We start from the raw sequence: 16679 nt of genomic DNA on the forward strand, positions 1-16679 counted from the left end.
ATGCCGGCCGAGCCCCCCCGCGCCGCGCCGCCGCCGCTCCGCGCCGCCCGCCGCAAGCCGCTGCCCGAGGTGAGTGAGGGGCGAGCATCGCCCGCTCTCGCGGGGGCTACGGGCCGGGGAGGGGAGTTCGGAGAGCGCGGAGGAGCCCGGGGCGGGCCGGGAGGGTGCGGGGACCCTCGCGTCCCCCGGCTCGGGGAAACTCCGGCGCTCGCGGTTCCGCTCCGAAGCCGAGTGCGGCGGCCGCGGGCATCCCGCCCCGCTGCGGGTCCCCTTTCCCAGGCAGGGGCTCTCCCCTCTCCTCTCCCGGGCTGACCCGATCCTCGCCCCCTCCGCAGGGCAGGGCCGTGGGCCAGAGGACCCCGCTGTGGCTGCGGGCCCGCTTTCAGGCGCTGCTCTTCGCCCTGGGTTGCCGGATCCAGCGGCACTGCGGGAAGGTGCTCTTCGTGGGGCTGCTGGTGTTCGGGGCGCTGGCCGTGGGACTACGGGTGGCCTCCATCGAGACCGACATCGAGCACCTCTGGGTGGAAGGTAAGCGCGGCCCTGCGGGCTCGGCCGCCCGTGGGAACGGTCCCGGTCCCGCTCCCGGCCCCGGCTTTGTCCCCCACGCGCGGCGCGGAGTGCGGGGCCGGCCGGGAGGCAGGTGACAGCGCGGGAGCGGGGCGGGACGAGGAGGATGAGGATGCCGCCGCCGGGCGTCCCGTCACCGGGGCCGCGGAGAACGGGCCGTGGGTGCCCACGAGCCGGGGTCCCGTCTGCGCGGCCGCTCGGGCTGCGCCTTCCGCGGGTGCGCCGTGCTGGGTTGAAGAGGGACCCCCATGCGTGTCCCTGCGGGGGTCCCCGCGCGAAGGTGGTGACACGTGCGGCGGGGACGGTGCTGGACACCCCCTTCCCGGTGGGAAGAACCCCCGGGGGCGGCCGCAGCCCCGCACCGGGGCAGAGCTGGCGCCGCGGAGCCGCCAGTCCCGGCACGGGACCCCGGCCCGGGGGGAACGGGAGCGCGGGCAGGGTCAGGCGGGAGCAAATCCCCGTTTCCGAGTGGAAGCGGCTGATCCCCCTCCTTTGTTATTAATAACTCCAGCGTGGATTTTCTCTCCTCGATCCCTGCAGCCCTGCTTCACGGGTCTGGGATTTGCTTTTCCTGCGCCTCCCTTCGGCTTTGGGGGGCCCCCGGGGGGGCAGCACCCCGAGTCGCACCCCCGTCCGTGCCGCCGGGCGCGGCGGGGGGATCCCCCGGGCGGGGGTCCCCGCGGGGTGCTGTGCAGGGGCAGATGTTGCTCAGCGGAGGGGTGTCAGCCATCTTTGTGCGGGAGCGCTGCCTCCTCCCCCACGCCCCGCTCCCTGTGTGGTCCTCAGCTACTCTTGGATTTGGTTCAACAATAGAAGCAACTTTGCTCTCCCACCCCCTTTTTTTTTTTTTTTTTTTTTTTTTTTTTTTTTTTAATTTAAAAAAAAAAGAGCTCTGCGCTCCCTGGCTGCTTGCACACAGATGCACGCACGGACCCCTGCCCAGGAATGCCCGGCTCTCCCACCTGCTCCCCACTCCCCAGGGATGTTTTGTTTGTCCCCCCTCCCCAGATCTCGTCTCCATCACCCCCTTCCACTGCAACACGTAGCAGAGAAATCCAGTGATACCTCCCGGTCCAGCCAGCGCCTGAGCTGTGCCTGCTGAAGGAGGGACGTGCTCCCTCCGTGGTTCCCTCACTCTGGGTCGTGGCTCCGGCTCCATTGAATTTTTATTGTGCTTTTGGGGTAGCAAGGAGTCAGCGTTTTGTGGAACCGTGGCCAGGAAAGCGGCTGTGGTTGTTCCTGTTAAGGGGAATGGGACTTGCGGCACATCAGGGTGGAGAGCGGGATGGGGAAGGGGCCAAGCCTGGGGACGGCTGGAAGCGCCCAGAAACCCGGCTTTTCCTGTGCCCCACTGAGCTTCCCTGCTCGCCTGGCCACAGCCAGCAGCAACTGCGGCTGCTCTTGGGGGATTTCCCCCACACTGCGGTCTGGCTGTAATGTGGGTGCTGGGGGCCTCTCTCAGGAACCTTCCCTTTCTCATGGCTTCTCATCTTCTTCGATGTCAGGAGTTGGATTTAATTTTATTTTTTTTTACTCCGTGGTGAAACACCGCTGACGTGGGGCGTCCTGCCCCTTCCTGGGCAATGGGTGGCCTGGGGTCTGTGTGCAGCCCCCGCTCTGGATCTGTGGTGCCTGCCTGAGGACGGTGTGCCATGCCAAGGGTGCTACTCAGAGCCCCCCCTTGTCCTTCCTGGGAGGGCTGTTCCCCCAGGAGTGTGCACTTGGGGCAGACCCCTCCGTGCCTTGCTCCTGGGTGGCACAGCCCAGCGTCCTCAGGCGTTGGCACAACCTGCGACCACCAAGGACGATGCGTCTGAGATGGCTTTAGTCCCATGGGGTGGCATGCGTGGGTCAGGATGTGGAAGGAAGGTTTGTGGTGACACTTTCAGTCTCATGTATCATCTGTGGGGCTGCCTCCCTTCCCCATAACCATCTGTAGCTCCCTGCCTCACCGCCAGCCTCAGCTTCTGCATTTTCTGGTGAGATCAAAGCATCCCCTGCATATGGCCAGCCCTGATCCCTGCACCCCATCCTGCTGGTGTGGGGATGGGCATTATCAGGGGACAGGAGGGCCTGGGATGCCCCTGGAGAGTGGAACACAATTGCCCAGACTCTGTGGTTGCATCCAGAGTGCTTGAAGCTGCTTTGGGATTTTTCTCAGCCGCTACTTTCTCACGTTCCCATATGTGTGGCAGGGTTGGAGTGTGTGTCCTCTGCAGAGCCTGGTACCACTGTGGCAGGCTGAAGCAATGCAGTTCTTGCTCCTTGGCTGGCAAAGTTGGTATCCCATCAGCTTGGTTCCAAGTGTTTGGAATCCCCAGGGTGCTGGGCACCTGAGCTCCTGCCTCCTCTGTGTCTGTGAGGAGATGTTTGTGGAACTATAGTTCATCCCAGCCCTGAGGCAGGGCTGTAGGGTGTCTAAGGGGCAGGGTATGTGTGCAGGGAATCCCAGGCCCATCATCCAAGCCCAGTGGGTCCCAGCTCAGGGGCAGGGTGGTTTAAGGTTCCAGGAAGCCTCTGGTGACTGCACCTGACCACCTGCCTCTGCCTAGCCAGGCTGAGGGATGTGGGTGGTGATGCTCCAACCCACAAAGCACCCCGCCCAGGTGAGGTCCCAATGCTGCAGGAGCAGAGTGCGACTGTGACCCTGTGCCAGGCAGTCTCCACTGCAGGCTGAGCTCAGCTCTCTGGGAGCTGGGATCCTGCTGAGCAGGGGAGAGAAGGGAGTGGTTTCCCATGGGAGCATGATGCTGATGTGCCATTCCCCTCCTCCCCAAACAGGGGAATAAGGTGGGCAGCCCTGCTTTGGCCCCGTGACTGGGGTCAGCACTGGGGCCATGCCGATGGGTATGTCCTCCTGAGCCTCGGCTGCGACCCCAGCCACCTGTGGGAAAGCAGAGGGTCCCCAGTCCCAATTCTGGGAATGTCCTTAGGCCAGGGGGCTGGCTGAGGGGTTCTTGCAGTGTTCTGGGGTAATGCCTGACCTGTATCCCTGTCTGGGAGATGGAAGGAGGCTGTGTCACCCCATAAATTGGACTCGACTGTGGAAATGTTCAATTAGGCTCCTCCAAAGCAATTAGCCACTCGGAGGCTTTGCAATCCTGGCTAGCGGCGAGTGTTGAGTTACCTCTGGACACCTGGCAGCTGTTCCTGGCTCTCCCAGGGCGTCTTTAGGGCCAAGGGGCCGGGGAGGCGAGCTCTGGGCAGGCAGAGCCCTGGGTGGTGAATGGGTCTGCCTGATTTATAGCGCTGAGGGCTGGTTCAAAGGAAGGCCAGGTTAATTCCTAACCGGAACAGCCAAGCGCCCCGCACAGCCGTCGCGCTCTCAAAGAGCTGCTGAGTCTCCCTGGAGAAGACCCTGTCCCTTTCCTGGAGGGGTCATGGACACCCCGAATGTGCTGCTGGGATGAAATAGGACGCATCTTATGGGGGTGAGGGGAATTTGCTCTCTTGTTCTCATCTTGGGGCACAAAGCTGAGACACCCCCAGCCCTCTTGGCAGTGGCTTCTGTCCTTCCTTGACCTCTGCAGCAGTTCTTGGCACGGGGCATTAGTTCCTCGGCACCCAGGACTGGGCTGGGATGCAGCCTGGAGCTCCCCCCGCGGCAGGCCAGCACGGAGAGGAGGTGCTGGCTGACTCTGTTTGCAGAGAGGGGCACAGGGAATGGGAAAGCCCCAAGAGGAAGCCAAGGACAGGATTGAACGCCCTCAGCACTGTCTGTGTGGCCTCTCTTCCCAGCCCCTGTCCCCACTGTGCTGGGTGGGTCCTGTGGAGGGGTGTGGGGCAGCAGCAGTGGGGGCTGCAGGGATGCCACAGCCGTTCCTGGGTGGGCACACAGAGAGGTGGGTGGTCTCCTTGCTGAGTGGGTGGGTTTGTGGTGTGGGATGTTTGTGCAGGGGCTGAGAAAGGAGTGGGTGAATCTGGGGGGCTCTGTGTGGCTGGTGCTGACTTGCTGGGGGGCTCTGATGGCAGTTTGTCCCCGTGTCTGGGATAGCAAGATGCCTGCTGGGATCTGCCCAGAGCTGACTTCACTTCACTCCTGTGGGGTGGCTCCTGGACTGCCATGTCCCTGCTCTGTCCCCAGATGGGTGTCCTGGGGAAGAGGGTCCCCATTGCTCTTGGGGTGTGGTGACACAGGTATTGCTCTGCAGGAAGGAGAGGGCCAGCCCAGGGTGCCTGAGGACTGTCTTGCCTGGCCTGGTGGGAGTTTTCCTTCAGCACCCTGCTGTCCTCTCTCTTTGCAGGGTCTGGGTATCTGTGGGGACACTGTGCCCCCATCCTCGGGGGCTTGGAGGAGTGAGGAGCAGCTGGGGTGTTGCTGCCGTGAAGTGCTGAGGTGCCTGTTATCCCAAAAACCTGCCTGCCTGGCTCTCCCCTCTGCTCCAAATCCCCTCTGGCTCTGAAAGAACCTTTCTTCTCGAGAAGGGGGGGGGGGAAGGAGGCTCACCCAGTAGCCCCCCACCCACCAGAAGATGGGGTCCCGGCAGTTCACCTTTATTTATTTATCTTTGGGAGGTGAGCGCAAAACCTCTTGCTCTTCCTTTTCCCTTCCTTGACAGCTTGGTCAGCCTTTTTGGGCTGGAAAATTTTGTTAATTAACCCAAAGAGACTGGAAGACTTTACAGATGGCTGCGGCTTATCTGCCCCTGTCCATTTTGCTTTTCTTTTTAACTTATACATTTTTTTATTTCCTAGAAAGTATTTCTTTTCCTTTTTTATATATATGTTTTTTTAACTTGGACATATCTACGGTCTTAGGGAACGGGCTCTTTTTTTGTGTGTTTTAAATGTTATTTGGCGGCTGGGAGGGGGCAGCGCCAGGGCCCAAGAAGAGGGTTTTATTATCTGCCTCTCCCTCGGGCCTGGAAAAGTGGTCTGAGTTCAAAAAATTCATTTCTTGCCTGAATGAAGCCAGCAATGTGGAAAAATTTCACCATTCAGAGGGGGATGAATGTATGTTTCAACCACACATTAAGTGACATTAGCAAGCAGTGGAGTGCCTAATGTGGCCATTTTTCACAGCAGCCAACAGAGGGGGTGATTAGCATAATTAGTACAGGCAGCCCTATACATATGGAAATGGCAAATGCCTAAATGCCAACACCAGTGGAAATTTATGTCAATGCTGACAGGAGTCTTAGCGGTGAATAGTTCCCAACTGAATCCCCTCTCCCCCCCCCCCTTTTTTTTTTCCCCCCTCTCTCTTTTTCGGGGGTCGCGCTGTCCCCTCGGCGCTGGCCGGGGCGGTGCGAGCTCCCGGCTGCCCCCCTCGCTGTGCTGGGAACCGCCGCCCCCCGATTTGGGGTAATAAAGACATTAATTTAGCTTCGCCGTTAAACAAAGGAGTTCGGCCGGGGCCGGCGGCTGGGGAGCTGGCCCCAAACGGGCCCTTTCAGCCCCTCCGCCGCTGGCTTTTTGAAGGCATCCCCGGCTTCTGCCGCCCCTCTTGGCTGAGCCGGGAGCCCCTTCCGTGGGGCTGCGTTCAGCCGGAGGAGCTGGGGCAGCGCCGAGCCCTCGTCCGTCCCTCGGTGCTGCTGGGGCACCCATCTGCCAGGCAGCTGCCCCCCTTCCCGGGAGCAGCCGCGGGGTGAATGGGGCCGGCAGGACGTGTTTTGACAGGATGGGGCCGCCGGGCTTTTGGCGAGGCTGGCGGTAGCGGCCGGGACAGGTAAAAATGGCTCTTTCAGTGTGCCCTGGGCGAGACTTCCTCCGGAGCAGCATGGGTCCTTTCACTGCCTCCCTAATCCAGCTAATCCGCCCCACAACACTTTGAAGGTGGCCTCCGGCTTGCACGCCGCTCAGCACGGGGAAGCTGCAGCCGAGGGATGCTCGGGGCGGTGCCTCGGGACCCCCTCCCACCGGGATGCAGGGCAGTGCTTGAGTTGCAGGATGGTTCTGGCATCCCTCCGATGGCCCAGGGCAGGCATCTCTGCCCGCGGGATGTGCTCGGTCTGGGTTTGCCCCCGTGGGTGCCTCTTGTAGCGGGGGGGTGCTGCAAAGGGGGTTCCCCTTGGGGATGGCTTTTCCCAGGGGATCTCAGCCTGACCTTGCCCCACTCCCAGCTGTGCCTTTGTGGTGATTCCCAACCCTAGCATTGGGATGTTGTGCTGTAGACAGGGAGCTGCTCATCCAGTCCCTTGCTGGTGGGCCCAGCTGGGGTCAGGGCTGCAGCATCCCCTGTGCACCAGCCCAATCTGCAGCTCAACAACATTTGTTGTCACATCCCGTAGGCCCATTACACCAAGTGGGACAGGGCCTGATTTTGGGGGCCAGGGGAGAATGTGTACCCAGGAGTGTTCCCTCCCTGTCATCCTGTGCCACCCAAGTCACTCAAGCGGTGACAACACTGGCAGTGCCTGGGTGCCATCTGTGCTGTGGTGGCACTGCTGTTGACCGTGACCTCTACCCAGCCTGATGGGACAGAGTAGACTTTGCAGCATGTGTTTCCTGGGGAGACTCTGGTACCTCTCTGTGGTCCCCAGCACCTCCCACATCCCTCCCTCACCTTCAGCCTTGCCAGGCAGGGGGGGCTCAGTGTGGGGCTGGCAGCCTGCCCGGACCCACTGCCCTCCCCGTGCCATCCAGACACGCTGCCCTGGCACACTCAGCCTGCTGCCCCCCACCCTTGGGTGCTTGGAGACAGGGACAGGGCACCATGGGGTTTGTTCACCTCCTGCCCTGCCCTGGGAAAGCGTGGTGGGAGGTCCCCTTGCTGTCACAACCAGCGGGGTGGCTGCAAGGGGGCCAGCCCCAGGCTGGGGGGGGCTTTGCAACTGTGCTGTGGGCAGAGGACCTGGCATGGTCTCATCTGACCCCAGACCCTCTGAGAGGAGTCTGGGAGGTTCTGGCTACCCCTGGGGAATGAGCTGGGATCAGACCCCTCCCAGGACAACACAGGGGCTGAGGCTCTGTCTTGGCTGGAGCAGCTGAGGGCATAAGTTGGTCCCACTATGTGAGGGTGAGCTGGCTGCAGTGCCGTGGCTGTGGCTCCTGTGCCAGGAGGGTTTGGGGTGCAATGGCAGGGGAATGGCTCAGGCAGGGTGGCCGGGAAGGGGGCAGGGAGGCTCCAGCCCTCCTCTGTAATTTTGTGGCGGATGCTGTAATTACGGAGAGGGCTCCCCCGGCATGGCCCGTGGATGGGAGGCAGCCGCACACGCAGCCACCCTCACTGCCAGGGACCCTGTCCCTTCCCTAGCATCCACTGTCCCTGCTTGGGCACAGCAGAAGCCTGCTCTGCACCCCAGGTGTTTGGAGTGCAAGTGGGTGTAGGGTCCCAATCCACTGTCCAGCCAGAACTGCTCTGAGCCTGCACCCAGAACGCCCCCAGCAGTGGTACCAAGGAGCAATGCCCAGTCCCAGCGAGGATGCTCCAGCCTCGGCAGACTGCCCTGCCCCCAAGCCCTGCTGTTGGATTTTGGAGGGAGCTGGGGGTCCAGGGCAGTGAAGCCAAACCCTGCCGAGGAGCAGAGCAGGCTGTTAGTAAGCAGGACCGGACGCCTGATTGGAACCAGAGAGCCCTTTGCATGAAAAAGCCAAGGGCTCCCTTTGTTAATTGGAATAAAAAAAAAAAAAAACAAAAACCAAAAACCCAACACAACAACAACAACAACAACAACAGCAAAAAGGAGGAATTTGCATACAGTTCCTCATTAACGCGCTCATTGTTGGTATGGGGGTGCCCCCAGCCCCCTCCCCGGCCGGGGGGCTGCGTGCGGCGTGGGGCGTCTCGGCGCTCCCGGGCTGCCCGGCCGGCGGGCGTGCGCCCGTTTGAAGTGTCCTTGGCAGCCCTGTGTGCGCTGCCTTGTCTTTTCATGTTGCTCTTTGGTTAATTAGGGTGTTGGAATTTGAGGCTTCCTCACGGCCTTTGAAGCTTGCTGACGGCTCGCAGTGCCCTGTTCCAAATTAACACTAATTACAAGGGACGGCTTTTTATTTTCTCTCTTCTTCTTTTTTTTTTTTTTTTTTTTTTTTTATTTCCCCTCCTCTTTAATTTTTCGGGGGGCTCGCCTCCACCCCATGCTTGCAGATGTGTGGCTCCTCCCGCGGCCGTGCTGGGCGGAGATGCCGGCAGGGCAGGGCGGAGCAGGATGCATCCCCCGGGAGCGGCAGCGCTGTCGGGCACCCCCTCAGCGCTGTGTCCCACCTCCCGCCCGGGCTCGGCGTGGGTGGCATGGCTGAGATCAGAGCAGCTTGGCGCACCTCCTGCCCGACCTCCCAGCCTGCTGGGAACGACATGGGCGTCCCACTTCCCCCCCACCCCCGACACCCACCCTCCCTGTGTCCTCGTCCCCTCGCCCTGGGTGCTGCTGTCCCCTCTGACACACACACAAAAGCCGCGGCCGTGTCCCCCCCTCCCTGTCCCTGGCACAACCTCTATCCCAACTGGCATCTGATGGACACCAGCTGCTCCCTGGCCCAGCCAGGAACAATAAAGATGCTTTGCCCTCCCCGTTCCCAAAAAGCAGGGGGAAAAAAAACAAAAAACCAAAACACCAACCCATATAATAAGTCATTAAAAGGGAAGATTCTGCTCCTTATTTGCGGTCTCGCTCTGGCCTCCTCGGTGCTGGCGGAGGGCCAGGCCCGCCGGGGCCCCCGCCTCTTGCTGAGGGAGCATCCTGGTGCAGATGAATCGTGACCTCCCCTCGCTTTCCTGGGGCTGGGCAGGAGCCTCACCCCTGCCAGCGGCACTGCCTTGGGAAGCATCCCACGCTGGGCATCCTGGGCTACCCCAGTGGGTGGCACTGGGACGGGGGCTGCACCCCAGATGTGCCAGGGCAGCATCCCTCCCAGCCTGGACAGGGGGCTGGGAGCAGGGCAGCCAAGTGGTGCACTTGGGAGGGGTCTCAGGATCCACTTCCCACCCTCATCTGGGCTGTGTTGCCTCCCCTTTGCTATGCCAGGAGGGATGGGAGCCCCCCATTCGAAGGGGATGGGGACAGCTGTCCCTGGGCTGGTGCTCAGCCATGCGAGAGACCGTGCAGGGTTTGGTCCCAGCCCCAGCCACGCTGGCTGGGAGGGGATTCCTTTTCCACGCCGAGGCAGCCGCAAATGGAGTCGGTGGCTTCAGCTGGAAACCTTGTCCCTGCTGTGCTTGGAGCTCTTCCGCTGCTAAAGGGGGACAGATCCCAGAGCTTTGGCAGGGAAGGGTAATGTCCCCAGCACCACCTCCCTCCCCTGTCCCCAAACCGCTGGTGGGGCAGCCTCCAGCTGCAGGGACTTTGGGGGCCTGCCTCTCCCTGTGCTCCTTCCCTGCTGCCTTGGGGTGCCATGGGGTAGCTGGGCTGGGCTGGGTGTCCCCAGTTTCACTTCCTGTTTTGTGGGCTGGTTTTAGGCATCTGCAGCACCCACCACAGTGCACGGGTGGAAGTGTACAGGTTGGGTCCACTCCACTTCACCAACCATCTGTCTGTGGGTTTTTTCTGGTGAGAGCAAAGCCAACAAGCTGCTTTGGGGTTGGGTACCGTGTTGGTGGGAAAGGTCCTGGTCCATTGTGTCCTGTTTGGATCCCTTGGGTGTGAGCACCCAGAGGATGCAGCAATTGGGGAACCCCACATCAAAAGTCCCTGTGAGTGATCATGGCACCACCTGATGCTGCACGGCCTTGATTCCCATTCCCTTTCCATTCCCTGGGCATCCTGATGGGCAGGGCAAATTGGTAGGATGGGGGCTTTGCCTGCCCTGGCACTGACAGGGCACGTCGTGGTCCTCTCCACAGCGGGCAGCCGGGTGAGCCAGGAGCTGCGCTACACCAAGGAGAAGTTGGGCGAGGAGTCCGTCTACACGTCCCAGATGTTGATCCAGACCCCGAAGAAGGAGGGTGATAACATCCTGACACAGGAGGCCCTGCAGCTCCACCTCGAGGCGGCCTTGGCCGCCAGCAAGGTTCAAGTCTCCCTGTACGGAAAGTGAGTCCGGCTCCAGATGGGGGACGGGGACCCCCGCCATGCTCTGCACATCCCTCTACCCCTTGCCATGTCCCCTGTGGGATACGCCCATTCTCAGCTCCTCCTTCTGCCTTTCCAGATCGTGGGATTTGAACAAGATCTGCTACAAGTCAGGTGTTCCCATCATTGAGAATGGCATGATTGAGAGGGTAAGTGCTGCTCATGGATGGCCAGAGGGAGCCCCCGGGGGTGGCTGCTGACCCGCGGGGTCAGTCCATCAAAGAATGGCAGTGAATGGGCTGTGCTGGAGACAGGGCTTGCCAGCCCCAGGTGCTGGGAAGACACTGCTGGCTGGATGTGGGAAGGCACAGTTTTGGAAAGCCCAGCAAGGTGGGGGGAGACTGGGGGGTCTGATCCATCCCTGCTGACCCCTCGCATCTCCTCCTACAGATGATAGAGAAGCTGTTCCCCTGTGTGATCCTGACACCGCTGGACTGCTTCTGGGAAGGCTCCAAGCTGCAGGGAGGCTCAGCCTATCTCCCGTGAGTGTGTGTGGGGAACTGTCCTGGGCTGTGGGGGGCCTTGGGTGGGAGCAGGAGCTGGGGATGCTGCCGAGGGGCTGTGCTTGACCTCCCTTTGCAGCTTGGCTCTGCCTGCTCCAAGGTGCTTCAGTGCTGCGGCTTGTCCTGCTCAGCCCTGGCTTGGTCCCATTGCTGTCCCGGTGGGTCAGCACCCTGGGGACAAGTCCCTGTCCTCCCCTGCCTGGCCTTGGTGGCACAGGTAGAGCTGCACTGCTGCAGGGGGGGTTGCAGCCCGCAGGCAGGAACTGCCCATCCCATCCCATCCCATCCCATCCCATCCCATCCCATCCCATCCCATCCCATCCCATCCCATCCCATCCCATCCCATCCCATCCCATCCCATCCATCTCTCCCACTGGCCAGGGATGGGGACAGGGACAGTGGCTGTACCACAGGCAGGTCCATGAGGCTGCAGGTCCCCTGGCAGTGCTTTGTGGGTGCCACAATTGTGAGGGGGCGCCCACACTCCTGAGCTGTGCCCAAGGGCACGGAGGGCACAGAGTCCCTGGGCCGGGTGGCGAGTGACTCCCAGCCAGCTCCTTGCACCATGGTGGTGGGGCTGGGGACCCCGGCTTGGGCCGGGGAGCCTCCCCCACATTCCTTCTGTTTACGCGTGTGTTTGTCCGGGAGAGCTGGGGCGGCTTGTGCATTGTCAGCAAACGCAGCCCCGTGCTTTCTCATGCTAATGCTGCTCTGAAAGCTGCCCCTTGCCAAATAGATGAAATAGTGGCCTTATTCAGGCTGCTGCGGACGGGAGGAGGGGGAAGGGGCCGCAGCCTCCCCAACCAGGACTGGGGGGCTGGTTTTGCCCCCCCAAGACCTCATGTTCTCCCCATCCCAGGCTGGGGAACTGCCGAGAGCAGGAGCAAGTGGGGCTAGGGTGGCTGTGCCAGAGGGGATGCTGGTGGCATTGCCTGCCGGCTTAGGCAGCATTCTGGGGCTGAGCTCCATGACAGGCAGGGTGGCACTGGAGCAGCCACGGGACTCATCTCTCCCAGCAGCCGAGGGAGCGGGTGCCGGGCGGGCACCCCGGCTGAGTGCCGGCCGGCCCATGGGGACTCGTCCCCCTTTTTAACGCCAAGGGGTGAGCGGGGTGGGAGCTGGGAGAACAAAGAGCAGCAATCTATGGAAAGACAAAAGGATTTGCCCTGGCTCAGTGAAGCAAGCGAAAGCAGATAAAAGGGGCTCTCTTTGGAAGCAGCAGCAGCTCCGGTTGGTATGTGGGAATCTCGAGCGGCCGGCTCTGGCCCAGCCAGCCTTCATGAATTATTAGGCTGTGTTTCTCCCCAGAGCCCACACTTGCTCGGGGCTTTTTCTTCCCCTCTTTGGAGCGCTGGCCTGGGTTATTGGCTTTTTTGTGTGTCCTTTCTGTCTTAAAAAAGAAGCTGAGTGAGGCTGGAAGCTGGCCCCCAGCTCCCCAGGCTGGGGTGGAGGGAGCAGAGCATCTGCAGGCAATGGGAAAAACCCTTTTCCTGGGTACCCAAGTCCCATGCAGTCCTGCTGGACCTCCAAGAACCTACTCCAACGCCCAGCTCCCAGTACTGTGCTGAGCCCCCAGGACCTCTGCTGAGCCCCAAACTCTCCAGCTTGGGGGAAAATGGCAGGAAGGGCTGTAAGGGATGCCGGGAGCTATTGCCTGCCTGCTCCCCTCTATCAAGATGTTAGCCCATGGGCAGTAATCAGCCTGACTGCTCACACAAAGCGGGGCCAGGCAGCAGGGCCGGCTCCCCCCGCTTTGTCCCAGACTAACAGGATCAGGCACGCTACTTGACTCGGGGCACGGCCCACTGTGGCGCACAGGGCACGGGGGATTCCCCGGGAGGGGGTAAGGGATGTGCTGGGGGCTGAGCTCGGATGCATCCCTGCATCCTGCCTGGGAGGGCATCCGCAGCACCCCTGGCACGGGCTGGCAGGGCTGGTGGTGGTACTGCCTGTGGCTTTTGGCATCCCTCATGACCCCAGTGCTGCTCTCTGCCCAGGGGCCGCCCGGACATCCAGTGGAGCAACCTGGACCCTCTGCAGCTAATGGAGGAGCTGGGGCAGTTCACATCCCTGGAAGGCTTCAAAGAGCTGCTAGACAAGGCAGAGGTGGGACAGGCTTACATGGAGCGGCCCTGCCTGGACCCCCGGGACCCCCAATGTCCCTCCAGTGCCCCCAACAAGCAGAGCCAGCAGGTGGGTCACAGTCCATGAGGACCAGGATTGGGTGTGGTAGTGTGCTCTCCTGCCTGCCCCACAATCCTGACACCTCCCCTCTACCCACAGAGCCCCGACATCCCAGCCGAGCTCTCAGGGGGCTGCCATGGCTTCTCCAGGAAGTTCATGCGCTGGCAGCAGGAGCTGATTTTAGGTGGCACGACCAAAGACTCCCAGGGCAAGCTGCTACGGTAAGAGCTGCTGTGGTGTGGGCATCCCCAGGCACAGGGCAGGACACCTGCCCTGGCTGCAGGAGGGGGTGTGGGCCTGTCTCAGAGGCTGCTGAGTGTGTGGGGCCAGTGAGCAAGGCAGAGCAAGGAGGCAGGATGCCTGGGTCCTCTCCTGGCTGTCTGTGGTGGGGATGGGTGCCGTGGGGAGGGGGATGGACCCATTCCTGCATCCTGGGGCGCTGCAGCCAGTCCCAGCGAGGTGCGTGCCTGTCCCCCAGCGCCGAGGCCCTGCAGACCATGTTCCTCCTCATGAGCCCCCGGCAGCTCTATGAGCACTTCAAAGATGACTATGAGATCCATGATATCAGCTGGAGCGAGGAGAAGGCAGGAGCCATCCTGGAGGCCTGGCAGAGGAAATTCGTGGAGGTGAGCACCGGGAACAGCTCCCACATGGCCTGAGCCTGTGCATAGCATCCCTCTGTGCTCAGGTTTTCATGTGGCCACGGGTTCTGGCACTACTCTCTTTTAGTCCAGCGCGTCCCTAGGGTCTGTCAGTGGTGCTGCTGGCACCCTGAATGGCTCTGGGGTGGGTGTACTGTAGAGCAGGGGGCTCCTGACTTCTCTAATGGGATGCACCTCTGGCAGCTGGCACAGGACTCCATCCCTCCCAATGCCACGCAGAGTGTCCATGCTTTCTCCACCACCACGCTCAACGACATCATGAAGTCCTTCTCTGACGTCAGCGTCATCCGGGTGGCTGGGGGCTACCTCCTCATGGTACGTGTGCCCCCTCTCTCTGTCCTCTGCCATCTCTCCATCTCCCCCCAGGCCCCTGCTAACCCACTGTGCTCTTGCAGCTGGCCTACGCCTGTGTCACCATGCTGCGGTGGGACTGCTCCAAGTCCCAAGGGGCTGTGGGCCTGGCTGGGGTCCTGCTTGTGGCTCTCTCCGTCGCCTCTGGCCTGGGGCTTTGCTCACTGCTGGGCATCTCCTTCAATGCAGCCACCACCCAGGTATGTGCTGGGGGAAGAGCTGGGTACTGTGAGGTGGGTGGGACCCTGAGTGCCCTCTCAGGTGGTGGCCATGTCCCTCTGCTCATGCCAATTCTCTGTGGCAGGTCCTGCCCTTCCTGGCCCTTGGCATTGGGGTGGATGATATGTTCCTCTTGGCTCACGCCTTCACCGAGACAAGCCAGCACATCCCCTTCAAGGTGAGCACTGAGCACTGCCCAGGGGCTTCTCAGCCTCCTCCTGCCTCCCTGTGGTCCCTCTCATCACCCCTCCCTGTCCCTGCAGGAGCGGACAGGTGAGTGTCTGAAGCGCACGGGGACCAGTGTGGCTCTCACCTCTGTCAGCAACATGATCGCCTTCTTCATGGCAGCCCTGGTGCCCATCCCTGCCCTGCGTGCCTTCTCCCTCCAGGTAGGGCCATGGTCCCTTTCTAGGGGATGGGAAGGGATGGCCAGACCCCGCTCTGACGTGTGTCCCCCAATACCTGCAGGCTGCAGTGGTTGTTGTGTTCAACTTCGCCATGGTGCTCTTTGTTTTCCCTGCCATCCTGAGCCTGGACCTGCACCGCCGGGAGAAACGCCGGCTCGACATCCTCTGCTGCTTCTACAGGTACCAGCACTGGGCTGGCTGGGCTGGGTCTGACCCCACAGCTCCCTAAAGAAGACGAGGTGACTAAATATCTCATCCTTCTCTCTCTCTCCTCCACTCTCTCCATGCAGCCCTTGCTCCTCAAGGGTCATCCAGATCCAGCCCCAAGAGCTTGCTGACGCCAACGACAACCATGCCTGCCACCCGTCTCCTTATGGGCACCCCGGCATGGCCACCAGCACCCAGATCACCACCACTGTGCAAGCCTTCACCCGGTGTGACCCTTCGGGCCACCACATTGTCACCGTCCTGCCACCCACCTCCCAGGTGTGCACCTCACCTGCCATCCTCCTGCCCCACAGTGACCCCTTGGGCTCGCAGGTCTTCGCCCCATCCAGCTCCACCCGGGATCTGCTGTCCCAGCTGGATGAGGCCAAGGGTGGCCGGGAGTGTGTCCCCCTGCCCTTCTGCCGCTGGAGCCTCGCTGATTTCGCCCGGGAGAAGTACGCCCCACTCCTTCTGCGCACCCGGACCAAGGTGAGGGGGGACAGCCCTGGTGGTGCCACTCAGGGTGGGTGGGTGGCACAGGACTCTTCCTGACCCCCGCATTGTCCCCACAGGTGGTGGTGGTGGTGCTGTTCCTGGCACTGCTAGGGCTGAGCCTCTATGGCACCACCATGGTACATGATGGCCTCTACCTGACGGACATCGTGCCACGGGACACCAAGGCACACGCCTTCATCTCGGCCCAGTTCAAGTACTTCTCCTTCTACAACATGTTCATTGTCACTAAGGGTGGCTTCCACTACCCGGGTGCCCAGGCTGCCCTGCTGAGCCTGCACCAGGCCTTCAGCACTGTCAAGTACGTGGTGCGGGAGGGCAACCGCGACCTGCCTAAAATGTGGCTCCATTACTTCCAGGACTGGCTGAGAGGTGAGGGACATGCCTCTTCTCCATGACCTCCCCTGCCTGACAGTCCTCTCCTCAGCCTGCATGCTCCCCAGTGGCCTGGGAATGCCTTCCCTTGTGTGCAGCACCCTGGGGAGGATGGTCCCAAGGTGCCCAGCACAGGATGCTGCGCCTTGGGGCTTCTGTGTGCCCATCCCTCCGGCACCACACTCCCTGGGTCAAACGGGGTGGTGTGCAGGGTGGTGTGTCCCCAGGGATGCTTACCCCTATTCTGCATTCCCAGGGCTCCAGGCCACCTTCGATAGGGACTGGCAGGCCGGGCGCATCACCCATGACAGCTACCGCAATGGCTCCGAGGATGGGGCACTGGCATACAAGCTCCTCATCCAGACTGGCAACAAGAAGGACCCCTTCAACTTCAACCAGGTGAGTGGTGACAGGGCTGGGCTGACCGGGCTGGGGATGTCTCTGCCCCAGCTGCCCAGCTCATGCCCACTCCTGGTCTCTCCTGTAGCTGACCACGCGACGACTGGTGGATGAGAATGGCATCATCCCCCCTGACACCTTCTACATCTGCCTGACGGTGTGGGCCAGCAACGACCCCCTGGGCTTTGCCGCCTCCCAGGCCAACTTCTACCCCCCACCCCCCGAGTGGATTCATGACAAGTACGACACCACGGGCGAGAACCTGCGAAGTGAGTGAGCATGGTGGGCTCCTAAAGATTCCCTCTGCCCCCGGCATCCTCCTGCAGAGTACCCCACTCCCTACAC

The 16679-nt window shown here is 61.6% G+C and overlaps 1 protein-coding gene across 1 annotated transcript in view; it reads left to right on the plus strand.

The window, feature by feature from the left end:
* PTCH2 (patched 2) overlaps positions 1-16679 on the plus strand; it is a 21319-nt gene continuing 4640 nt past the window's right edge. The window contains exons 1-17 of the mRNA XM_066556006.1: positions 1-69; positions 336-528; positions 10286-10475; positions 10594-10663; positions 10905-10996; positions 13015-13210; positions 13301-13422; positions 13680-13827; positions 14047-14178; positions 14259-14414; positions 14519-14611; positions 14697-14822; positions 14902-15020; positions 15131-15536; positions 15620-15932; positions 16192-16334; positions 16423-16603. Of these exons, the coding sequence (XP_066412103.1) occupies positions 1-69; positions 336-528; positions 10286-10475; positions 10594-10663; positions 10905-10996; positions 13015-13210; positions 13301-13422; positions 13680-13827; positions 14047-14178; positions 14259-14414; positions 14519-14611; positions 14697-14822; positions 14902-15020; positions 15131-15536; positions 15620-15932; positions 16192-16334; positions 16423-16603 (2749 nt within the window). The remainder of the gene's footprint in view (positions 70-335; positions 529-10285; positions 10476-10593; positions 10664-10904; positions 10997-13014; positions 13211-13300; positions 13423-13679; positions 13828-14046; positions 14179-14258; positions 14415-14518; positions 14612-14696; positions 14823-14901; positions 15021-15130; positions 15537-15619; positions 15933-16191; positions 16335-16422; positions 16604-16679) is intronic.

Source organism: Molothrus aeneus, chromosome 9, assembly GCF_037042795.1.
Source record: "Molothrus aeneus isolate 106 chromosome 9, BPBGC_Maene_1.0, whole genome shotgun sequence".
Taxonomy (NCBI): Eukaryota; Metazoa; Chordata; class Aves; order Passeriformes; family Icteridae; genus Molothrus; species Molothrus aeneus.